The sequence below is a fragment of the Urtica dioica genome, chromosome 12, assembly GCF_054948205.1.
Source record: "Urtica dioica subsp. dioica isolate 48M chromosome 12, U.dioica_male_clone48M_v1_H2, whole genome shotgun sequence".
Lineage (NCBI taxonomy): Eukaryota > Viridiplantae > Streptophyta > Magnoliopsida > Rosales > Urticaceae > Urtica > Urtica dioica.
This window is the reverse complement of record NC_142767.1, coordinates 20419563-20445921: the sequence shown is the minus strand read 5'-3', so window position 1 is coordinate 20445921 and position 26359 is coordinate 20419563. Positions and strand designations below refer to the sequence as shown.

General features: G+C 33.3%; 2 protein-coding genes and 1 long non-coding RNA gene across 4 annotated transcripts; 2 read left to right on the top strand and 1 right to left on the bottom strand.

The window, feature by feature from the left end:
- Positions 1–2240: 2240 nt before the first annotated feature.
- LOC149380138 (uncharacterized) lies at positions 2241–3699 on the top strand. Of its 2 annotated transcripts, none has more exons than XM_089603759.1 (3): positions 2241–2450; positions 2647–2701; positions 3197–3699. In XM_089603759.1, exons 1-3 carry the CDS (start codon positions 2379–2381, stop codon positions 3460–3462), a joined length of 393 nt encoding a protein of 130 aa, XP_089459885.1. In that variant the 5' UTR covers positions 2241–2378; the 3' UTR covers positions 3463–3699. The 2 variants fall into 2 exon arrangements, with proteins under 2 accessions (XP_089459885.1, XP_089459884.1); XM_089603758.1 differs by having other exon boundaries at positions 2241–2459.
- A 753-nt stretch (positions 3700–4452) lies between these two features.
- LOC149380137 (uncharacterized) lies at positions 4453–5623 on the bottom strand. Its single transcript, XR_016294265.1, has 5 exons — positions 5443–5623; positions 5266–5303; positions 5090–5183; positions 4886–4975; positions 4453–4739 (listed from the first exon to the last, which is right to left on the bottom strand). It is a non-coding gene; the product is annotated as an uncharacterized LOC149380137 (long non-coding RNA).
- Positions 5624–20780: 15157 nt separating this feature from the next.
- On the top strand, positions 20781–25424 carry LOC149380136 (CwfJ-like family protein). Its single transcript, XM_089603210.1, has 9 exons — positions 20781–20974; positions 21066–21381; positions 21459–21595; positions 21741–22121; positions 22644–23027; positions 23122–23204; positions 23835–24201; positions 24528–24740; positions 24832–25424. The coding sequence occupies exons 1-9, from the start codon at positions 20930–20932 to the stop codon at positions 25168–25170; spliced, it is 2265 nt and encodes a 754-aa protein (XP_089459336.1). The 5' UTR covers positions 20781–20929; the 3' UTR covers positions 25171–25424.
- Positions 25425–26359: the final 935 nt, after the last annotated feature.

Here is a 26359-nt window from a genome sequence, read left to right as displayed (position 1 = left end):
TAAATATAGGTCTCAGAAGACTTCGTATAAGAAACAAATATTTTAATAGGAAGGAATGAATAATGGCAAAAAAAGAATAATAAGATCTTTATTGATGATCGAATGTATTACAAATGATCGAAGTGTCGAGCTCTAGTAGGCGAGCTCAACGATGAGACTATAAACAGTAGAGAAATATTGAAAGTAATTGTGTAGGCTTGTGTGTGCGAATATCTGCATATCGGCTTCTATTTATTGCAGAAGAGAATTCATCGGAGAGGACACGTGTTGATCAGCTCGGCTCTGCCATGTCGCTGGTCGAAGTCATCTCAGATCCGGTCTTCGCGGCGAGGTCTTCTATCTGACCAAGACTGGTTCCTTCGACAAAGTCAACACGATCGACTCGTCCTTCCTTAGGCGAACTCGGCTGCTGATTGGGCTTGGACCGACCTTCAAGAGTCGGACTGGGTAGGCTGGGCTTTTGGTCGAACTAAAGCCGAACTAAAATTATTTTTTTTAGAAAATTGATTTTTAACCCCCACAGATCTCAAATCATAAAATACGACAAGCAATGAGTACGGGACCGTACACACAACTCCGTATCAACCTAGGCTATATCTAGTCAACTAAGAATGTACTATGGTGAGTCTATTCGTGTGCATAACCGTATAAACTTTTCTCAAGCATTTAAATGATCCCGAGATCATACACAAAGTAGTTAATCTTGTACAGCCAATAAGAACGGAATAGAAAAAAGGAACGCAATATTGGAATAAATAATTCAATTAATTACAAAACGAAATCGATAGCCACACTTGAATTAAGCTACATAATTTCCCTCTAGAAGATTAGTTTATGGTGATGAAAAAAAAAAACCAGAAAATATTATGTAGAGATTCATGAAAACTATATTCAAATAATCCAGCACGAATAACAAGAGTTCCAAGGAATGATAAGAGAAAGAAATTATGATTTTAGTGTTAGTGGTGATAGTGGTAGAACGAGTTTTCTTATCCAATTCTTCTTTTCTCCCAAGCTTTTCCTTCCAAGATCTAAAAAAAAAAAAAAAAAAAAAACTAGCTAAAGACTTAATCAATTTGTGTTACCATTTAAATAGGTATTCTAGGGTGTTTTTGAAGCATTATGGGCCTTTATATGCGATCGGGCGGCTAAAATTGCATTAAACACGCAAGTTAAATCCGAGAAAAATTAGCCTTACGTAGGTGGTATCAATTTTCTTTGTGTCATTCTTGGTTTGCCCTTTCATTTAAATGAAATAGTAAGAGTATTTATGCGTGTAAATAAATAGACGTGGCTATTTATGTAAGATTTACGAAACGTTGACTACATAGCAATGTGAAACTGTAAATATGGCTATATAACTAATGGACCAAGAAAAAAAAATTGAAAGAGAAATTGCTGGAAGAGGAAGAGCTTTTTTCAAAATAATTTGCACTGTTCTTCAGGCACTGCTTCTATAGGTGAAAATTGACAGAATAAACAATGAAAAGAACAGAGTTTCGAGAATGACTTCTTCGTCGGTGGTTGGGTCGTCACGATGTGTTTAGATTAAGAATTATATTTGTCTTTTCTATACTTCTAATATGGGCTTAAGGAATCATAACTAGTGATGCATATAATGGTTTATCATTGATGTTGTCCATATATAATGAGAAATTCAGACCATGTGTAGCTCAATGGTATTTGTAATGGATTAGACAATTTGCAAGTTCTGTTATTTTTGTAGCTAAAGAAATAAAACAAAGAGTATGCTCAATTTTAGGGACGGATCCATTGCGTGCTCAATTTTGTTTTTTTTTTTTTTACACTTTTTGTCAAAAAAAATCTTACCCTAAAATTTACAAATTAGTTCTCCTAAACTCTGTTTTTCATATTAACCTCTAATTTACATTTTTTGATCCGTCTAAACTAAAAAATCATGGTATTAGTGTGACTGTAAGGGTAAAGAAAGAATTCTCTATCTTGAAATTAAAAAAAAAAAAAAAAAAACAATCAGATTTAAAAGAAAATATTGTGTCAACATTTTGATAAAATAAAAACATGATTTTTTTTTTACTAATTTTTTTCTTTAATATACGTAATTACATTGAAACAAATCGTTATTTATGTTTTTACACAGGTAAAAACCTCACAAACAAGAGTTAGTGCCACCAAAACTAAATCTTTAGGGGTAAAATAATAAACATGATTGTTTACTAGTAGTGTCTATTTCCAAAGATTAATTGTAAAGGCTCCAAGTAGACCTATTTATCTTAAACAAAACAAAGAGACTCAGACCCACTACTCAAATATCCTTAACACTTTTCGGTTTCTCTGTATTCCCTCGGTTCAATAAAGAACGAACAAAAAAAATAAAATAAAAACTTTCCACGTTGAAAATGGAAGTTCAAAGCTTGCCTATCTCTAAAATTAGAGCCATCCTTCGCAAACTCCGTCCTCTCTTCCTCGAGGTTCTTTATGTAACTCAACATTTTCCATAAATAAAATTTACGAATAGTTCCATTTTTCTTCTGTATCATGATAAAGATTACTTTTTTACATGAACTTTCGGGAACGGCTATCTAAAGCATACATTTTTCGTCGGTGAAAAACTTGCTTGCTTTGTTTGATTATTAGTTATATATATCTTTTACGTGTATCATATAGGTCATTGGAACCCCTGATTTTCGGAACAGTAAAGCTGCCAAGGAAATTTGCAAAGGTGATTTTTTTTAAATATGTCGATTAGGATATTTAGATAGTTCGATTTTTTTTTTCAATTAATAAATTAGAATATAACGGCCAAGAGTTCTTGGGATTTGGGTCTAAATTCCCAATCTCTATTTCCTATACAAAACCCTTGTCTCCTCTTACAAATCTTGTATTTAAGATAACTCATTTTAGACATTTCGCAGTATTAGACACCAGTCGGAGAAAAAAGAGTAATACAAATTAACAATGATAGTCATTATTATTGAACTGTACCAAATCCATGCATGTTGTTACATACTTAGATTGTCCATTTTTTATGCGACTTTCATAATATTTAGTATAAATTACAAGAGAATGTTTAATCAAGCTTTTTATTATGGGCACTCTAGTCTTTTGAAAAATAAACAGGTTTCATGATTTGGTTATGGGGTCACTCAAGTGGCCAGAGAATTCTGAAAGATATGACTATTTTATTGCATGTATATTTTATTTTTATTATATGCAGAATTGGAGTTCCTTATGGAGGTGCACAAACAGACTATGGTTGAGCCAAGCGAGCAAAGTCGCGTCTCGAATCGGAGCAGCGAGTTTGTGAAGAAACCGATGGAGAGTTGCTTGGGGAAGAAGCAGAAGATGATCGGCGGATTCCATGGAGAATTGACGTTCGTTATTGGCGGGTCAGTTTCGGGTTGGAACTTCATCACATTTCCAGGTTCTAAGCCGGTCTACTATGGTGTCCAAAAGGAAATGTTTCGCAGGAACCGAAAGTGAGTTTAGATTAGAACCATAGGGACTTGATTTAGAACTATAGGCCTAATAGAAAGAAAAATATTAATTTTTGGAGGTAGGTTTTTTGTCATAATTTCTCACGTGTTTTGTTGTTGAGAATTTATGTAATGTACTAACCACTTTACAACAGGTATTTACTCTGTCCTTAGAACACTAGAACTAAAATCTGAATTCATGCTTAAGAATGCTAACAACATTTTAGAGCTTTAAATTTTTAGGTACGGGCAACATTTCAACATGCTCATTAATTTTCCCCGTTTTTTTTTTTAACAAGTATGTTGCTGATAAAAAATTACAATTAAAAAAAAAAATCCACATATATGGCCATTGAAGCACAAGTAGCTCATACTTACTTTCAGTCTCACTACGGTGTCCAAGTAACAATCTTTCGATGCAATTTCCAAGTTTACCTAAAATAAAGGCTCGGTGAAGTGACGTGATTGCTCTTACCCGCATTTAAGCACGGGATAATAATTCAACCAACTCACAATGTAAAGGAAGTTCAACTCTACAAACACGACAGTAAAAAAGAATGCACGTCAGATCTGCAGAGAGTTAGTTTGTAACCGCAACCGAAAGAAACAGCTTACAATAATATAAACTTACCTCAGCTGAGGAGAGGCAGTTCAATTCAACTAGTGCTGCTTCTGATCTGATATTATTAGAAGCAATTCAATTAAACTAGTCTGTTATTAAAATGGCTATAATGATAATTGAATGTTGAACAGAACAGCAAATTGTTTTCTACCAAGACAAGAAACATCAAAAGCAACAAACTAATGATTATTACTCATTATCAATAGTCTGTCCAGGCTACCAATTTTCAGTGGCTTCTCAGTTTTCTTTCCACAAGGAAACTATGCTTAATAAACACTCTTGATATCTTATTAATAATGATATCTCAGCTTGTTTTCTATGAGTAGAACAATGATATCTCAGCTTGTTTTCGGGAAAGGCCACGAAAACCTGAGCCCTTTAGTGACCTAAGACAACATAAGAAATGAAATTTTTTCAGTGCTCCTCCGAATAGTCTTATGTGACCGTCGGGACAGAAATTCGTTTCTGGGTCAATTAATATCCAACACACTATGAAACAAATACACATTAGTGACTAAAGCACTTGGTGCAGCAATATAAAAACCCCGCAATGAGTTCAGTTGGCGATGACACTGTTTTGTATATCTTTTAAATCACTCTTTCCCTTCACACATTGAAGCCCAATTTTATATTTCAACTACAGGCACTCTTAAACGGGTCCCCTGAAAAGCCAACCGTGAGACACATAACCAACATTAGCCCATATCGCCAGACTAAACCCTTGGGATTTGTTGAGACTACATACACTCCCTAATTTGACAGCCATAATCATATCTAGAGCTAAATCTGATTTTGTAAAAGTGCTTACCTCTAGGTGCAAATATTCATATCATTCCATATATAGCTTATAAAGAGCCTTGGGTGTTTCCTTTTTCTCAACAAATGTCATATCTGCAATCTAGGAAGGAAAAGAAGCAGCAATAAAAACAAGTGTATTGTCTTTTTCTGCAACTACCAAAGATAGTTGTAGCAAATTTTAAGTACGAAAATTTGAACCAAAATAAATACATACTTTCTCTGTCTCGAGTAAATGACCGGCCTTAACCAATAACCCTTAACATTCTGTAAGAATCACTCCCATATCGCTTCAACACAATGGATTCTACCTGTAGTTTACAAACTTTGAATAGAACTGTACGTCAAAGAATAAAGCCGAACTACTATAGAAATAAGGCTGATGAAACAAACCTCTTCATTCTGGGCAAGTTCAATAATTTTCTTCAAGTCTGTAGAGGTATGTGAGTTCAGTAGACAACAGTAAAAAAAAAAACGAAAAAACTGAAATGACTAGTTGATTTCAAAATCAGATGAATAGGCAGAAAGCAATGCCATAAAGAAAATGAATATATAGAAAGCCATTCATACCAATACTGTACGTCTCGTCAATATCTGAGGGACAACTAAGCTCAAAAAGGGAAGCTCTGATCCGATCCAAAGTAAAACTACGACCAGCTTCACTTTTCATTGACATTGGAACTGCAATGTGTAGTGTCGCAAAAACAATTAGTAGTGGAAGGGGTAGCCACATGTCCATTATTATTTTTTTATTTTTTTTTTTTATTTTATGTAATGGAGAATTTTCACGTCTAGAATATGCTTTCCATAGCCGAATACTTGATTAATGATTTTGGTATCTCTGCATTGGATACTTCTTGGTCCAGTAATATGAAATGAAATAGATAGTAGCCAAATTTCTCGAGCAGTAATCTGACACGGCTTTTAAGACAATTGCACCACCAACATCCATTGTCTTTGACTCTGATGTCACATTACATATTGACGAGAAATTTTAATAAGAAAAACTATGAATGTGAGGAGAGCCTCGTCTCCTTTTTTTTTAAAAAATTAATCGTCTCCTTTTAATGTTACATCTTTTAAAGTCGTTATATTTATGTTCGCGCTATATTTAAAATCCAAATTTCGATTTGAGTGCTACCGGCCGTTTTGCATTTTTTTCTTACTTTCATCGCTTATTTGATTTTCTCTCAGAACTAAATGGAGGCAACATGAGGTGAAAATGAAATGTAGGTGAGAAAAATTAGGTGGGGAGACTTTAATGAAATTTTATTATGTTGAGGACATTTTAGTCTAAATTATAAATTAGGACTATATTTAACTTCAACAATAGTTAGTCTAGTTTTATCCTTTTACATAATGAATTCAAATTTTGTGTTCAAGATTATAAAGCTCCCTCGTGCTTATCTATACCTTGTAAAACGATCAACAAATTAGGATACCCACATTTTTTTATGGTTGATTTTGTGTCCATAGTCCCAAAAATCGAAAATCACATGACCGGTGAAAATTGCGACGATAATATTGTGAAATTTTGAATAAAAAAAATGTGTCCATAAAAATTTCAGTGGCCGAGAAAAAGTGCGACGAAATTAATGTTGCAGAATTTTAATAGATTCCTAAATCGAAACACATATAATAACTTATGAAATTCAAATACATATAATATAATAAGCTTGGAACACACATAATAAATTTATAAAAAGTTCCAAATACACATGATATAAATCAATCACATTATCATTTTGTTTATATCATTTTTTTAAAATATATATGTTATATAGATCAAACGACTGCCCACAGTACATAAGAATCCAAATATATTATTTCTTCCATTTGAAAACATGGACGCAACGATATCGCAAAAAAATGCAATATTTCAAGCAATTTTTGTGATATAAAATGACCTAATGAATAAAATAACGTTTTTCGGCTGGCCAAATTTTCACATAATTTCTTAAAATTACAATCCGTGTCCACATATCGGGCATCTTGCTTTTCTTCTGAATATTAAATTAAAAATGAGTAACTATAACTAAAGAAAAACGTAATAACAATGTAGCAAAAAAAATGATCATCTACTAATAAAGTAATGATGACTGATCATTTAAAAAAAAAAAAAAAAAAGGCGTTAGCCATTGCTTAAGTGACTTAAACTTCAAGCCGGCCTTGGCTATAACTTGAATGATCAACTTAACAAGTATCAATTTATCACAAATCCCTCCTAATTTGTTAAGACAATAACTTGAGACATCAGCAATAGTGTGGTCTCGTCTCGTTAACTTTATTTGATAATATATATATATATATATATATATATATATATATATATATATATATTGATATAAACATACTTTATACTTTAAATATGACCCCATTTAATAAAACGAATTAAAAATAAAACAGTTATTATAATAATAGACATACAAAAAATAAGATATCAGTCCTCAACAACGCAACCATGCCCTCTCTAGGCAAAGATATCATTATCGCCATTAAAGTGGCCAAGCGGTAACTACACACCTAAGGGAAAAGAAATCCCCATTTCATTTGCATGATATTTGTTTTTTTATTAATGTCATAGAATATGTATTTTCAGCCCCTCTAATTTTTTTTCAGTTTATGTTTTGAAATTATATAGCACCATCCAAAAAATATAAGATGAGCTAATAAATTTCTGTCATTTTTTATAATGATGAGAGAGAGAGAGAGAGAGAGAGAGAGAGAGAGAGAGAGATAGAGATTGATTATAATATGGAATATGAATTAATTTCTCTATTTTTTTAGGTAAAGTTTTATTATTATTATTATTATTATTATTGATTAATGGATTATAATTCTTTTTCGGTTTTTTATTTATTTATTTTGTTACTCTGAACGCATGTGATTGTAACCATAAGGGTATTGTGGTCCTTATTAACTCGTTTATTTTCGTTAATGACTGTATCGCAAAATTAACCGAACATTATATTTAGCTAATTTTTTTTAAGGCATATATTTAGCTAATTTACAAATTCAATGTTTGCTAGTGGCTGCTTTGCTACACTGGTTATAAAACATAGTTGGTAAAAACAAACTTAAAACTCTCGAGAGTTTAAATTGTGTGGACACATAGAGCATCTCTAACGACGATGTTATTTGATATAGTTTTTGTACCATCTTCTTAACTAGAGGATACATTCCAAAAACCTTTATACTTAGTTTTGTTAATTAAAATGAATAATAAATTAAAAAATTAAAGAATTAAAAATATTTGATTTAACACTAGTCACGACACATTTTTTTTTTTTATTTTAGTTTTAGCGTGATTTTAAAGTGCATCGGATACTAATCAATACTCTAAATATGGACTTTTAAAGTTCTATGGTATTATCTATGACCAGATAGATGAGTTTAATCTCCAGGTTAAAGTATACAAAAAAAAAAAAGAAGAAGAAGAAGAAGAAGAAAGTGATGAGACTTGGCATGGTTTCCGCCAAGCAATCTACTGAACAACTGGCACTCAAGTAGTGTGTCGGCTTGAAATACACACCATCAAATTTTTTCTTCCAACGATTTCATTTTAATGCTGAATGATTTTTTCATAAATACTATGAGCATTATAATGGGCCGACGAAATTGATGTGTATTTTTGTTTTTATTGTAATTGATTTTTTTTTCTCATACGTACTAAAAGGAAAGATGAAAAAAAAACCCCAATAATATTGCATCATGTTGTATGGTTCCCAAAAGGCACATTGCTCCAGCACTTGGAACTTTTGCCGGCGCTTTATGGATGGTATGCAAAAAGAGGGTTCTCATAATTGGATTCCAATATGGAAAATACTAGAATATATATATATATATATATATATATATATATATATATATATATATATATATATATATATATATATGAGAGTTGTACACATGTATGTTTGATTAGATGACTTATCATACATAAAAAGTGAATCACATGTAATCAAATAAAAAAATTCATGAGAATCACACATTTCGGTCTTGTAATAACGAGGTTGCCCATAACTTAACTAAGTTTGCGCTTAGTTAAAAATAATATTGAGTGGTTGGATGTTGTCCCGCCGTGTGCTATGAATGAAATTATTGTTGATCATAGGAGTTTAAATGTGACTTTTTTATAAGTACGGTATTCTTTCGCCATTTAAGTGAGAGTTTTAATATAATTTATCCGTATTTTCGTCCACATTCTTCAAAAAAGAAAAAGGAAAAAAAAAAGCTAATTAGATATCCATAACATGTATAGGGTATAAATTACATAAATAACCTAAGTTGTTAGATTGAAGTCTTAGTAATAATTTTCAACTTTTGGACGCCATCGACACATGATAGTGGTAGGAGGGTAAGTTCACAGCTCCTAAAAACATACAAGGCTCGACCTCACTTAGACTAAAATGGGGGTGTTGCGCATGTATAGACTCAACAAGGGATGACATGAAGCCCTAGTGATAGAGTTAGAGCAAATTTAATGAACAAAATTATTCTTAAATTTGTATGGAGCGTGTAAGAAAAAAATATATTAAGAGGGGCATTTATGAAAAAAAAGATCATTTAATTTTAAGCTTGATATGTAAAATATATAGGTAAAAATTTTAATTTTTAAAAGTTCACGAGGCATATGATCCCTAGTCCTTACCTGGCTGTGAGAAGTCCTTGATGACCCGAATACGACAAAATTCTCTTATATTTTGCTCAAATTTTGCAAGGTGACCGGTTGATCCAATTTTTGAGGGCTGATCATTCAAATAGGATAAGAGAGTACTAGGGGGATCAAACCCACCTCCTTAGAAATTTTCCTAATTAAGCTAGTAGCGAATGACATACCTCCCTGTTGATCACGGGGGGTCAAAAGCCTATATCTTGGTCACGTGATCACGAGATCACGGGCCAAAATCTAGACCTTAGTCGTTGGGATAAACTTATTATTTTACTTAACTATATACAAGAGGCGGCGTCCTTAATTAGGAGCTCGGATTATAACCGATTAATAAATCCCCCCACCCCATCTTTGTGCCTCCTATGCACTCTAGACTCTTAAGAGCAAAATAATGTCTTCACTTGGGACGTTTTTACTATAGATCTTTTTCAAGCTATCGCCGGAACTCGGTTCACACCAAAATAAATAAGAAAGATTTTTAAATTATCTCTATGCGTTTATCAAACACCAATCAACAATTTCTTGCTTGTGGTGTGTCATTGTATTGTATGTACTAAATAATTAAAAAAATAAATAATTAAATAGTCGGTACAAGCAAAACCAAGCTACCAAAAGAATAAGCAGTAGATTGTGACAGGTACAATAGAGGTTTTCAAAGCCCATTGTGTCTATTTAAGTGTGAGAAAGAATACACATGGCTCCAAATATATACCATAGATACTATAATTAATAACCCATACATAAGATCACGCGTGGAAGGTATGATATTGAAATTATGTCCTATCGGCACTCCTCACATTTGAACTCGATCATTGACCACTTTTCTTGACTACTTTCACACCGCAACAAACTAATATATAATTAACGATTTTGAAAACATGATTAATTAATATTAATCACAAAACATAGGGTATAAACAAGATTGGTCACGCCATCATCATCATCATCGTCAAGGCCACACCATGGACACACTCAAATGTGTGTGTGTAAACGAAGAAATCGATTATAGTTAGGGGATATGAAATCAAGGAGGACAAAAAAAAAAGGAGAAAAAAAGTGAAGTGTCAATGTTCAGAGCAGAATAGGTGTTGAGTTAATCGGCAGCAAAAATAGCTGTTTGATGGTAACTTGTACCAACCTCAGAACCATGCAAGTTTTTTGTAATCTTGTCGGTCCCCATGATGAATTACATTTAGTGGGTTAGAGAGATTGGACATATTAAATGCTAGTAGGGCATCACATGTCTCAATTATATTAATGTCACATTAATTAGTGTAATAATGGTAAGCGTTATAAGTTAACTGGTAAATTTTTTATTTATTTATTTGAGGAGGAATGTCACAAGGACCATAAAACTAACGGACCCCCACACATGTGATAAAGTCATTGTTTTGACAATTAGTGCAGTGTTGCATTATGTCCGAGGGATATTTTCGTCATATGTTTTACTTATTTATCTGTTTATATACAATGATTTAAAATTTTGGTTTTTGTTAGAGTTTTGTCTATACAAACTTAAAAATATCATCTTCTTCATGATAATCGGATCGTGTTTGCTTAGACTTCTCCATCAATCATGGTGGGTTTTATCGAAAGAATCAAATGAGTGCTTGAAAATTTGATGTGCTTTATATCTCTCCTTTTAACGGAAATATACACAAGATAAACGAACATTTGTACTTTGTATTAGATTCATTCTTACCTAAGTTTGAGTTGTGTTTAAAATGGTATTCTCTTGTATCAATGAGTATTCTACCCGTATTCTAATGGAAGTCTCGTGCATTAAAAAAAAATGATTGAAATTATATGGGGAAAGCAGTAGTTGAAAAATAGTAATATTATGGTTTTTTTGTCTATTAAACATTAAATATGGCCAAAAATAGATTTGTACTCGTATATATATATATTATTTTATTGTTTCATATAATTTTGTCTGTAATTATGCACAACTATTTATCCACCAAAATCGGCATGATAAATTACATCTGCATTTTAAAATATAAAAAGGTTATGAAACTTTTTAAATTCTATTTTGTAAACATGAATTTTATCACAGTGGTAATAGTTAGTGGTTTTTTAAAACTAGTTGTAAAAATAGTGTCTGAAATTTTTATCACAGATATATTATTTTTTAAGTTGTAATCAAACATTTTTTTAAATATATATATATATATATAAATTTTTTTTTATTTAAATGTATTTATTGATTACAGTTTCATTAATAATGAAGATAACCCTAAATAACTGAAAAAAATACTATATTTAAAAAGATTTGAAAGAGTTACTATTTTAGACATTTGTATTTTAAAAACATTATTCTATGATTTTCTCGTTTGAACCTACAAATGGAGGTACTCACAGTCACAACTTAAACTATCCCAGTTGGTCACAATAATGCTCATTTGAAAATAACCTTAGCAGAAAACTTTAAATATATATATATATATATATATATATATATATATATAAATATATATATATATATATTAAAATAAAATCGATGCAGATATAAATATGAAAAAATGCAGTGAATACTGCATAAAACTATTTATCCTACTCCTTACAAGAAATTAATTATGTCATAACTTTACGAGTAGGCAATACATTAGAAACAAGTCTTATTTTGTAGTGTACAAAGGAAAGTAATATACTTTGATAAATTCAAATTTCAAAGGCAGACCCTAATCTTAAAGAAACAATGTCCTACAAAACATGAGCTATACCCCTCGTACATATTCCTGTTTATTGATCTCAGAAAAAGGAAAAACCAAAAGACAAATAAACAGAAAACATCAAACGAGTATACAATTCAAGACACGTCACTATTAGGGTTTCTATTTCATGTACACTATTATAATAAATTATTGAAATAATTGGGTCTTTGTATAGGTTGTATTTTTTGCATACATACAAATAATATGTAGCTAGGTTTAGTGGTTCATGAGTTTCAATCACTCATGCGCTTTAACTGTAGAACTACTGCTACAATTACTATGTGAAATAAATAAAGCAGTGCCACAAAATACGTGTGCTATCTAGAAAAGAAAAAAAAAATGCTCTTTTGTCCTTGAAATCTTATTTAATAAGCAATATTACTATTAATTACCTTTTTTCACAATATAATAATTTCGCTACTACTTTTTTAATAGGTAAACAATAAGCAATAAACAGTATATCTCATATATCTCACTGAAAAAAAAGTCTACCATTCTTGTTTCTGTGTTCTATTTCTCTCCTTTAGTTATTAATGTCGCTTTAATTCAACCACGTGAAAGATACACGTGAAATTTAATGACGTTGTTTTGTGAGATGATAGGCGCTAGACAATTTATAAATAGTATTTGTAAAGTTAGAAGAAAAAATTCAGTAATTTTTTTTTTTTTACGTATCTTGTACTTTTGAATATAAAGAAATTTAACTACGGTTGCGGTGTAAAAAGATTTAAATTAACTATGGTATAGGTAGATAGGTATGTAGTTATTCTTACTGTTACATAAATAGTTTTTTTTTTTGTAATCTTGATTACTAGCTCCCATTACCAATGAGAACATAATTTACGGCGGTCCAAATGGAAAAGACTTGTCAATAATTTAGTGGTTACAAAGTTAAGCTAGCCCTAGACTTTGCTTTAAGTACTAATGAAGCCAATATTATAAAAAGCCAATATAATATATAATAATATAAATACACAAGAAAAAAAATTGAAAATCTCCTAAAAATATAAAAATCGGAAATAAATATTAAATGGTTAGCAAAAAGGCACTTTATTGGCATGATAGAACATTACATATATAAATACATATTATGAGAGTGTGTGTAGTAATTAAATTGGACCATGTCCAATCACACCAAATGCGTGAGCAAAAGTAGTAGCTAAACCAGCCAGCATAACTGTTTCTAAAAACAGCCAACCTTTTGCCTTTGCCTTTTTTTTCTCTTTTTATTATAAAAACCAAAGAAATAAACTCTACACCTCCGAGTCCGAGTTTTCTTTTTATTATTATTTATTCTCTCTTCTTGGACCACCACAAACAATCATACTTACAGATGTGCAATATAAGTGTATATATCGTCAGCTTCTTCCAATCGAAGCTATGTGCGCTTTTTTTTTCTTCTTTCTTTTAGCTTTCATATCGCATCGAACTCAAGAAACTGTAAAAAAAAAAATTGGTGGAGAGAGAGAGAGTTTGAAGATCACATCTTAGTGCAGGTGGAAACTTCCAAAGGGATCGCATTGATCTAATTAGACTTTCATACTTAGATAATAATTCATCACACACACACACATATATATATATACACACACACACACACACATATATATATATACACACACACACACACACTATTAGTATCATATTTATTTATATATCAAAGTTGGTTTACATTGGATCATGCTATCCCTTGGGAAGTTTCCATCATATTTGCTCTACAAATCCATAATTGCTACCCTTTTTTGCCGGTAAGAAGGTTTGATATTACTATTTTGGTTTCATTTTCTGGGTTGTAGTTTTTTTTTTTTTTTTTTTTTTTTTAATTCATACTAAGAAAAAGCTTATTATTATTGTTATTACCATGTAGTTGTTTCTTGTTCTAGCTAGTCTCTACTGATTTCTTGCGATATTGATTATCAGTCAGTTCAGTAAAAGTGGCGATAGAATCGTATTTCATTTCACTGTATTTGTTGTAAATTTCTTTTAGATTCTTCAGTTATCATCTTAATCGAATTTTGTTTAAAATTAGTGCGCTCTTCTAAGAATATTCCTGTTCACATATGATTCTCATGATAGGAATGAATTTTCTCAACTACCAAGTTGTTATCTCGTTATTGGTTGTGTTATTGATAGATTTTAAAAATGATTTATATGCTCATATATACTTTACAGAAGATCTACAAGATGAAAATTTGTTGTGAGAGTTTTTTGTTTCTATATAAATTTTAGGATACATATATGTGTGTGTATATATATCAGAGAGAAAAATATGTATCAAATACAAAGAAATAATCACAAAAATTACCTTTTTATTTTTCTTCTGGATTTGCTTTAGGTCTATGATCAGTCTTATTCTTGTTTTTTTTTAATCAAATTTTATCTTCTCACAGTCGAGAGTATACATAAATTGTATGCACGTTTGTATCTTTCATATTATTTTCTCTACTCGTCAATATTGCCTTTAAGATTGTGCCTTAAAGATTGTTAACAATATATATAGTTACAGGCAATATATAACTTATTAGCTAACTAAACCCTTTTTTTATTGATATCATTCAAAGATACAAAAGGGGCAAAGTCTGAATAATTAATTCTTAGTGCTTAATTTTTACTATTCATCAAACTAATAGTCATAAAAAACTATACCAAACGTAGAATCTTGACCAATACACATATATAGTGCGGAGCCAAGAGTTACAGTCACTATACATGTGATAAACGTATTATAAATTTCGTAAGGGATATATAAGAAAAATAATTTATTCAGGGGACATATACGAAAAACCATGTAATTTTAGGACTAAATTATAAAAATTATAAAAATTTAGGTAAAATTTTTAAATTTCAAAAGATCAGTGGGTCGGGGGTCCTTACCTGACTCCGCCACTACTGATATATGTATATATATATATATATATATATATATATGTATATATATATATATGTATATATATATATATATATTTTTAAATAGAATCAATATATACACACTGTACACACACATTATGCTCATTTTATAAAGCATAATATAAAGTACTAGACTTAGTGCTACAAAATTCTAACTCGTGATTCTTGGTGACACCCATTAACGAGCAAAAATCGACACAAATATCTCAAGACAAAGCCACTAAGACAGTGGTCTCTGTCGGATTGCGAGAGATTGTCGAACATAATTTGTTTTCTTTTTCGAAATGTCAATAATGAGCATGAACTTGGTTGGTATATTTAAAAACACTCCCACATGGCCAAAGAAAAATACTGACCCGGTTTCGGAAACGAGGCCTGAGAATTTTTTGATTCATGTTTCCGTTTCTGGTGATCAGTTTTTAATATATGCATTGTATTTGTATGCATGATCAATGACATGCATGTCATGATTTAATATTATTGTTGAAGTACATTCCAGGAAATTATTTAGGTTGACATTATTTAGGTTGTTACATTATTTAGGTTGACATTATTTAGGTTGTTACATTCTCTTAATATTATTTCTAGTAGTGACATTATTTAGGTTGTTACATTCCAGGAAATTTTGGTTTTTATCCTGCTATCATTTTTGGTTTTCCTGCTTTTAGTTTGCCCGTGTTAAATACTTGGATTTTGGCATAGGGAAAAAAATGAAGGAAAAAACCAATATACACCGATAGAAGTTTCAAAAATCAAAATTCCCCGATCTATAACAATAACATGAATAATGAGTATCAAACTCTTATTCTCTCTCCCATTTGAGTGTGACACAGGGGCGGACTCAGGTGGTGGGGTCAAGTGGCCTGGGCCCCCCCGGACAAAAAAATTCAGGCTTAATTAAAAAAAAAAAAAAAAAAATTTCAACCTAAACTGAATTTTGGCCCCCCCTCTTTCCAAGTTCTGGATCCGCCACTAGTGTGACATGAGGCTCATTGGAAAAATATGCTAACTTACATATTTTCCCCATGTATTGCACCTTCAATAACGTGTCCGTTCTCGTTTAAAATTGTTAAATGTTCATGGAAACCTTTCCTTTGGTTTCGAAAGAGATGTTGCTATGGGGTCGAGACCCGATAATGGCAACAAATCCAACGATTCTGCCGAAACTGTCAACTGTGATAGCAGAGGTCGATTCCTAAGTTACAAGGGAACCACGACTTTGGATGGCCGTACGGCCTGACCAACTGGTCTTACGACAAGTGCAATCGGGAGGATTCTCTGTACGGCAAGGGCAGGTAGGAAGGCTTACCGTACGGCAAGGGCAAGGGTGCATTGAGGCAAGGCCCATGAGCGAGGGCGATGATACATCGAGGCATGGCCTATGTGCTAGGGCAAGGGCTCATCATGGCGAGTCGGGCATGGCATACGACGAAGCATGGCGCACGGCGAGGTCAGTCAAGGCAAAGCACGACAAGGCACGGTACACGGCGAGGCGAGTCGGGAGCATGGCGTTGCAAGTCGTTTATTTTTTGAGGGGTCATTTTTTCGGCGCCGGAAAATGACGCCTTAACAGATTATGCCCTTATATTTCATTTAATACTCTTTTGTGGACAACATTCTTGACACATAGATGGGTCCAACCATTCCAAAAAATCTACATTCTCTTAATTTCTTATTCTGGTACAAAGCATAACACAAATATTATTCAAATACAAAGTGTGACAGATGAAAATATAAATAATATTCACATAAAACACAGCTTATACTCGGGGCATCCATGATATCGTCTTCCAGATCATCTGCAGTCCATAAAGTTTGTTCAACACCACTTAGACGTATTGACGACAATTACTCGATTCCATCACTGTATGCCGGACCAATTGAAGAACAGAAGAACAAATTGGGAAGAAGATGAACCCTAGGTCAATACTATTTGGGGATTTCGATTTCTTTCTGATAAATGATTTTATTTCCCGATAAATATTTAATAAAAAAAATCGAATTCATTAAAAAGAGTTGTGACTTTTATACCTCAAACAAAAAAGTAACGCTTGTATTGTGCTTTTAATGATTTAATATGGTCAGCCTTTACTTGTGTTGCGCGTTAAACTCTTTATTTTTATTTTTTATAATTACGTTCTAAGAGTAACGTTGTATAATACATTATTTGTTATATTACATGTAATATATCTATATATATTATTGATTATATTAGTTATACATATTATATAAGGTAGTTTGGTCTTTTAACTTATTCTAATGTTTTGATTAAATAACTCACAATGTAATCTTAGTATTTGGCCTTTTTTTTTTTGAAAGCCGCATGGGCTATGGATTAAAATGCATATTTGCCAAACCGGTCTCCGATAAAATAGGAGGTACACAGTTGTGTCACAGAGTTTCCGAGGCAAAGTTCCGCATTCGTTCTCTTTAAATCTTTTCTCTTTAAATATTTTTTCTCCTTTACAAAGTTATCATGGTATCATAGCATTCAAATCAAAATTTCGCATACGTTCACCGTTGGAATGTCACAAAATTTATCCATAATGTTCATAACACATGTTCGTCCATTCTGAACGGTGGAGATGGTGTTTGGAGTATTTTTAAGTTTCTCTGTTGAGTGAATATATGAGTTCCGAATTTACTTTCGCAACTGCCCCGACCAACAATGTCAAAATTGAGTGTGCGCCTTCGTCAACCGTTGGATCGTCATAAATGATTAATATAATATTCGTAAAAATAAGAGGTAGACTTTCAACGGTGAGATGAGTAAATATTTCGTAGTAGCCTCATTAAACCGTACATATTTCTTGGTATATCCAGATAATAAGTAGGAGCATAAACTGAAACAATTTGGAGCTACAAAGATAGTTATTATCGTTACCACCTCATAAAAACATTCCTCCTAGAGTAGCTCTTAATACGAATAACGATAACTCCATTATAGCCAATCATGTGCATTCAATGTACTATACGGATAGAGGAATACATAAAGTTGAACATAGTAAAATAAGAAATTTAAAGATTTCATTTTGAGTCTTTTAAAGTCTATCTATCGAGCACGAACAAAACTGCAAATAATTTATAGGTAATGGGTATTTGATTGTTTTGCATTGAGTATTTGCAATGGATTTTTGGTTTGTTTGAAATGGTTAGATTTTTGGGTATTTTAAGTGTTTTGAAGCAGGTATTTGAGCTGTTTGTTTTGTGATTTGAAGTTGGTTATTTGGGGGTTTGTTTGAATAGTTTAGTTTTTTTAGTGGGTTGTTTCTCTATTGACCTCTGATTTGTTTTGATTTTCCGTGGATCGTTTTTCTCTTGACCCCGATTTGTTTCGATTTGATGTGAGTTTTCTCTCTTGACCCCGATTTGTCGTGGGTCGTTTCTCTTTTGATCGTGATTTGTTTCGATTTACCGTGGATTTCATCTCTTGACCCTGATTTGCAATGCGTGTTATGGTCTTGGTTGAGAATTTAACTTTGGTTTGTTGTTTGGGTATTTTGTTTGAGAATTTCACTTTGATTGATTGTTTGGGTATTTTGTTTGAGAATTTCACTTTGATTGATTGTTTGGGTTTTTTTTTTTTTTTTTGAATTTCACTTTGGTTGGTTGTTTGGGTATTCTGTTGGGAAATTTCACTTTGATTGTTTGGGTATTGGTTGTTTAGGTATTTTATTTGGGGTTTTCGAGTTGGTTGTTTCGATGTTTGTTAGGTATTTTGAGTTCGTATTCGGGAATTTATAAACTTCAAGATAGTTGAAAAGATCAAGGATTGTAGATTCTCTTCATTTGACCGGTCTTCATTTGGATGGTATAAATTATCAAAGTTTGGAATCGTGCAGTTTTGATAGCTCTTCGCTCGCTATCTCACGCAATGTCTTCCTCATCTTCATGAAGACTCGGTGCATTTTCTACTTCCGCTTCCATTTCTTGTATAACAAACTCTCGATGTAGGATCGTGAGTTTGCGATGGGATATTGAATATATTAGTTATATATATTATATAAAGGTAGTTTAGTCTTTTAGCGTTAATTACTTTGTCTATATATTCCGCTCTTATTGTATTGTTCAGATTAACCAATTCACAATGTAACCCTAATAGTATTCGACCTCTTTTTCGTTTCTCGTTAAACCTCGTTTCTCGTTTACAAAGCTATCATATATATATATATATATATATATATATATATATATATATAACTAAAAAATATAGTTAAAAAGTAGAATATGTATTCTCATGTATGTGTATATATATATATATATATATATATATATGACCTATCATAATTTTTTTTTTTAACTTTTATAACAAATTATAACTATCGAAATATTTAAGTTTTCATTATGTCTAAATATTATAAATATAAAATAGGTTTATATATATATACCCGTCGGTGGTATACTAGTAAATTTAGATCGGTAGAAATCGGTAATTGTATTAAAATCATTATAACTTACCTGTCGATGGTCGATAAACTTATCATTATTTTGAACATCGCTCATAATAAGTTTTCTTTAGCTATGATGCATTTGCATTTCTGCCCATTCCAAGTACTTTATAAGAAATTAGATTTGTTTAGAGACGAGACAGTAAGTGTTTTTTTTTTTTTTTTTTTTTTTTTTTTTTTTTTTTAGTCTTACGCGTCAAATGGATATTTGATGATGGATGACCTAGTTGAAAACGGAGAGGTGTTGCTCAATGTTGGGGGTATCTGGATCATTAAAAATAAGTCGATCGAAGAAACAAAGATGCAATGTAGTCAATCATCATTCTTTCCGCAATTCTCTTGGCTTCATAATTGCACTAACATAATACTTACATAGCACAAATACAAGTTTCATGACTTGCAATTTTTTGGTGACAGATTTAAGAATTACCTTTATTATGTCAATATTAAAGTAAATGAAAAATATTTGTTTTTAACATGATTTTCGCCCTCAATATATTGACATGCTTATGATAAGATCACCTCAAGTGATAATAATAAACTATATCACGTTAAGACACGAGTCAATATGGAAGATTGATAATCATGTAATGGTTATATTGATCGAGTTTAGCTATTTTAGTTTTTTATTATTTTTGTTTGTTGAACCTTAAATCATCAAATTCATAATCTATGATGTGACATTTATAATATTCGCTAACAAAGTTAAATTTTGTTTGTGACTTTTTGTGTGAACATTACAATAACTGGCTTGAGAGTGTTCCTTTGTTGTTAACTTGTTATAGAAACTGTGATTAAAGTTAAACTCGATTTTATGATTTAACAAATACACTGGCTCTATAAAAATAAAAAAAAATAAACAGAGAAATTTAGGCGTGGATGTCACATCATTTGAGCGATAACTTTCTATATCTTATTATATGTTTGATTCTAAATCAATATCATTTTTTTAGTATTAAATTATATGTAAATATAAAGTAGTAATAAAAGAAGAGCGTGAAAGGGGGGCTAACATCATAAAATGATGGGCAACTATATTGTCATTGTTTTTCTTTGAAAAATATAAATCAAACGACAACAACAGTTCATCATCTTGAAACGACAGAGCAAAGTCTAAGAAAAACGACAAACCCAACAAAAACCGACATCCCTCTATTATTTGAGTCTTATTTTTCTCTCGCTCCGTGCAATCGGTGACCAAATTGCCTCAGAGAAAGACTAAAAATCAAGAAGAAAGGTTTTTCTTGGTTTTTTTTTCTCACGATAGCTATACCTTCTTTTGAATTTGAAGAAAGAAAGAAAAAAAAAAAAAAAGCATGTTTGAAGGGTTGAAATTCATACCGTGCGACCAGATTGATAAGGTAAATAAATATATTGGTTTCTTCTTTAATCTGGAAATTCGTAAATGTATTTGATTAACGGAGAGCTGTTTCCATGGTGATTGGGTCTTAGGACGATGGCTCGGACGATTCAAAAACAGATAAAACGAAGTCGAGTCGCAATGAGAAGAAGAATAAGAAGAAGAACAATAAAAAGAAGAAGAAGAGCTCTTCTCGGTATAGCAGCTCGGATGAAGAGCTTGGGAGAGTGAAGAAGAGCTCTCGGAAGAAGAAATGGTATTCGTCGGAAGAGAGTGAAAGTGGAGATAGTGAGTCTGAATCTGAAGACAGCGACACTCGTTCTAGCCGGAGAGGAAAGGGCAAGAGAGACAGAAGGAAAATAGAGAAGAAAAGGGGCCGAGAAGACGGGTCTGAAATCGACAAGTCTGGTAAGTTTCGAAGCTGTATTAATTTAATGTCATGTATGATGTGTGTAAATATGCTGATTTTAAAACTACTTGTATAGACGATGGCAGAGAAAAAGAATTGAAAGAGAAGGAAACTGTGAGGAAGGAAATGGGGTTAGAGTGGATGCTCAAACCTGGCGAGAAGACGGAAAAAAGACCAGTCGAGACAGAGCCCGTGGAATCGAAGAACGAGGAGGTATGTTCATCCAATCACAGTCCCAATTCAATTATAGTCTTGCAAATTAGAACACCATTGTGTTGATAGGTGAAGAACTACAATGGTGTGTAGGGTTTTTTTTTTTTGGGTGTGTTAAAATTAGTGCTCTTTGCTCTGAAATCAGCCAAAGGCCAATCCCAGGGAACTGAATCCGTATTTTAAAGACAATGGGAGTGGCTATCCAGAGGAAAAAGAAGAAGAAGAAGAAGGCCGTGGAAGCAAACTATTGGCTTCTTCTATCGTCGGAGACGGTGGAGCGAGTTGGAGACTCAAGGCCTTGAAACGAGCCAAAGAACAAGCGGCTCGGGATGGACGGGAAATCGAGAGCGTGGTGGGAGAGCGATGGGGTTCTCTGGGCCAGCTGGCAGTATCAGTATCATCGCATAGAGCTGCACCGGCTCGAGCTCATCTTCATGCCATACATAGCAGAAAAAGAAGGGACCGGTCCCCTGAAGAAAGTCAAACGGGTGGTTCGGGAAGTCAATACCGCAAGGATTCCGACAAGGTACTTGGAAAGAGTACAATTGATGTTTTCTGTAGTAATTATTATTGCTTCTATTATTTTTTGCGAAATAATTCCTTGGCATCTTAAACTTCTGCGTAAGTATACCCTCATTTTTGTAAGGGTCTTTTAGCTATATAGCGATTGGACTAATAGCGTTTTGTATAATAGCCAACGTTTTGTTAACTTTTTGTAAATAGCCACCTCAACTTAATTACGGCACTCAAAAAGACAAAAAAACCCAAAATATGCGGGAATATTTTTGGGTATTTTTGTTTTTTTGAGTGCCGTAAATAAGTTGAGGTGGCTATTTACAAAAAGTTGGCTATCTAGCAATTTTTAGACTTTCGGTAGCTTATTTGGCTAATTCTTTTGTTTTTTTAATTGAGCAAATTTAGGCCATATTATACTATTTTACTACACGACTAATTGTACAAATTTGATATCATTGTTTATTATTGATCTTCACTTTAAGTACATGTTTATCTTTTGATGGTACCATTTTTTTGAATTCCACATGATCAGGATAATCAGAGCCCACCCAAACGGGACTATCTGAAGGACGTTTCTGTGAAAGTACCCAAAATGAGGGAGCCTAGAGTTCAAGATTCTTTATCATGGGGTAAACGAAAAAGTCAACCCGGTTCCTCCTCCACCCACGACGCCGGTCTCATTTCCGACACCGTATCGATGCTAAACAAGTTTTCCGGGGACGGAAGCTTTATGCAAGAAGTTCTCAAAAGCCAGAGCAGGGAAGCTCGTAGTAGTAGTCCTGTTAGGAATAGCAGTCAGTCAGAAAAACCCGAGACTAGTTTTGCAATCGACCCTTCGATGAGCGCTAACCAGCTGGCAGCAAAGGCTCTACAGCTTCGTCTAAAAGGAAAACACGAGGAAGCTGAGAAACTTATGGTAATGACGGTTTCTCATTTCATTCATTTTTTTTTTTTTTTTTGGAATTTATGTATTGGTAAAACAAAATTGAATGGTTTTATTTGTTTATCAGCAAGAAGTGGAGAGAATTAGAGCCAAGCAAGATACTAAAGCTACTATGGTCCGACCCCCACGAAAAGAGGAAGGCTCAAACAGGTACTTTTCTGATAAGAACCTGCCTATTTCATTTACTAGCAGAGTAGAAAAATGCAAAGATAGTTCGAGAGGCTTGTTCTTATTAAGGAATACATCCCAAATTTCACCCAAAATCGGCCTATATTTCCCACTTCCCTGCTGTCTATTCTTTTTTTTTTTAATTTACTGTTACCCGCCTGACCCCACAACATTTAGGGAACTGGAAACACTAGACCAACGACACTTGGGTTACTTCCCTGCTCTCTATTCATAGCTTATAAATGTTTTAACTAAGATAAATTTCACTTTATATGTGTAATGATGGGTCAAATTTGGTCTTTATATCCCAAGTTGCATAAATTCTAAAACTATACGCATTTTTGCCAAATTACCCTTAAAACTAATAAAATTCTCTTATTGCGCCGCCCATCAGGATTTTCTTCTAAAACTATGCTTCTAAGGGTAATTTGGTAAAAATACCGTTAGTTATAGAATTTACGAAACTTTGGATATATGAACCGAATTTGACCTATGATTACATATATAAAGTGAATTTTCTCTCAACTAATTACTAAATTATACTTAACAGTAATACACCCTAGGTTCCTAACATTTCTTCTTTTGCATATATTACTTTTCATTCTTGCCCAGATTTGTGAAGCAAGACGCGTCTCTCCGAAAGAAGAGGAACGAGGACGACGGAGACTTGAACCTCGCCCAGAAGATAACGCAAAACAAAAAGTTCAGCTTGTCGGGGCAAGCGGACGACGAGTACGACTACGACGGCGACGCTCCGACCAAGAAGTCGGCCGCGAGGAAGAGGCGGGACCAGGCCTCCTCTCAGACGAGCGCCGTTTCGAATCGCTTCTCTTCGATGAAACAACATGACTGCACTTTCTGCTACAACAACCCGAAGAGACCGGCCCATTTGGTCGTCTCCGTCGGAAACTTCACTTACCTGACGTTGCCTCAGTCGGAGCCCGTGGTCCCCGGCCATTGTTGTATCTTACCCATGCAGGTAATAAGCATCCCTAATATCTATGCGATTATCAAGCCTTTCTTCAGAAACTGGATTTTATCGAGGGAAATTTCAAGAATCTCGTTCACGTAATTATCTACTAATCATTATGAGCCACTTAGATCCTAACAGAAAAATGGTGTAAAATAAGAAAAACATGAAAATCTGAGGGTAAAAAATGTAGTTGTAAAATGAAAAGATAGACGCGGTATAGGAAAAGTGCAAGAATCCTTTGAGTTTTTAGATTTTTCTCATTATTTTTCAAGGAAAATAAAATCCAAATGTTAGTTATATATATGTGGAGGATAATTTGAAATTTTGAGCAGCACGTACAAGCCTCGAGGAGCGTGGACGAATACGTCTGGGAGGAGATTCGGAACTTCAAGAAATGCCTCATCATGATGTTCGCCAAGCAAGACAAACAAGTCGTGTTTCTCGAGACGGCCATGGGTTTCGCAAAGCAACGCCGCCACTGTATGATCGAGTGTATTCCGATGCCTCAAGAGATCGCCGAAGAAGCTCCTCATTACTTCAAAATGGTCCGTCTTTAATATTATAATAACGTAAATACAGATATACACTTTGATTTTTTTTTTTTTTTATTTATTCATATCGGGTACGTTGACTCAGGAAATAGAGGAAGCCGAGAGCGAGTGGAGTCAACACAACGCGAAGAAGCTGATCGAGACGGGCGTGAAGGGTCTGCGAAAATCGATCCCCGAAAACATTCCGTACTTCCACGTCGAGTTCGGGCTGAGCAAAGGGTTTCTACACCCGATCGACGACGAGGGAGAATTTTCCCACGACTTTGGTATGAACATTGTGAGAGGAATACTGAAAGTTCCGGAGGAGGACATGTATCGCCGGCGCCGGCGGAGATACGAGTCGCCGGAGGAGCAAAAACTAGCCGTTCAGAGCTTCGCCAGCCACTGGGCATCGTTTGATTGGACCAAACAGTTGGACGGATAAAATAGTTGAAAAGATAATTGTTAGAAGCTTTTGAAGGAGAAAATAAGTTAGTTGGAAGATCTTTTAAACTAACTTCTGAGATTGCAAATATAGATTTTAGACTAATCTTTTTCTTCGTTGACCTTGAATTCCATGGAACATCCTTGGAACATATTTTTTTAGAGTTTATTTATTTTATACAATGTGTAACGATGGTATTGTAGAAAATGGCAGAGCTACTTGTTTAAAAATATACATGAGATTTTCCTCAATAATTCTTGATTTTTCCGAAATCTGACTGAAGTACTATGTGCGGGCAATTAGTATAATATCATCTGTATTCTGGGTCAGTTTTGGCATAACTGTTAAATACATTGTAATTTAGGGGGCAGAACTTGAAATAACTAAAACTGAGTGGTCAATGAAAAAAAACCTAAGGCCTCACCGTCGGATTAAAGTTAAAAAAACACGTGGCATAAGATCACAGCCTTTGAGCCAAAGAAAACCCTCCGATTCCAATCTGCCTATAAATGGCAAAAGAAAGTTCACTCTTTCTAAACCCAAACAATTTCTGAAACCTAGTTCATGGTATTTATGTAGTTGCGGCGTTTGAAAAAGAAAAGGGTTAAATCCATTTCTTTGTACAAAGAAATGACAGTTGAGAAAGTAGAGAGCTCTCGTAGCTTCTTTCAAAATCTCCACTGTCTTTCTCTGTACAACGAGATGCGTTTAATCCACTGCTATTCTCAAAGGATGTACCATCGTCTTTCTCTGGATTTATTTTTTCCCACATCTACGCTGTTTATTTCCACCAGGCTTGCGCATAATTTTAAATGTATTTCATCATTTTATGTGTATAGTCGGTACTGTGAAAGTACTGTTGTGTCTTTTTCCCTGAACGAACTGTGTTTTATTATTATTATAATAATTTAAATTGTACATGTTTGTTTATTTTGTGGGAAGGAAGGACCGAAGGAGTACATTTTTTTGGGTTTCATGGAAAAATATCTTATTGAAAATAAATAAATAAAAATACTATTTTGGTCTTGGCTTTTAAGGTCCTGGGTATCATTTTTTTTCGGGCCTCTGCAATCTGGTATACCAAAGACTCCATTTCTGGTCGGACCGCCCATTTCCGCGTCACGGGTTTCCCTCGTGACTCTCGGTGGTTGATTTCCCTGATAATGGTATCCGAATTCGGACCTCGGTT

Excerpts from the sequence above, each read along its gene's own strand:
- LOC149380138 (XM_089603758.1), top strand. The coding sequence starts at position 2,379 with ATGGAAGTTCAAAGCTTGCCTATCTCTAAAATTAGAGCCATCCTTCGC. Across the intron at positions 2,460-2,646 it reads TCTTCCTCGAGGTTCTTTAT|GTCATTGGAACCCCTGATTT; the intron begins GTAACTCAACAT and ends TGTATCATATAG. Across the intron at positions 2,702-3,196 it reads TGCCAAGGAAATTTGCAAAG|AATTGGAGTTCCTTATGGAG; the intron begins GTGATTTTTTTT and ends TATTATATGCAG.
- LOC149380136 (XM_089603210.1), top strand. The coding sequence starts at position 20,930 with ATGTTTGAAGGGTTGAAATTCATACCGTGCGACCAGATTGATAAG. Across the intron at positions 20,975-21,065 it reads CGTGCGACCAGATTGATAAG|GACGATGGCTCGGACGATTC; the intron begins GTAAATAAATAT and ends ATTGGGTCTTAG. Across the intron at positions 21,382-21,458 it reads GTCTGAAATCGACAAGTCTG|ACGATGGCAGAGAAAAAGAA; the intron begins GTAAGTTTCGAA and ends CTACTTGTATAG.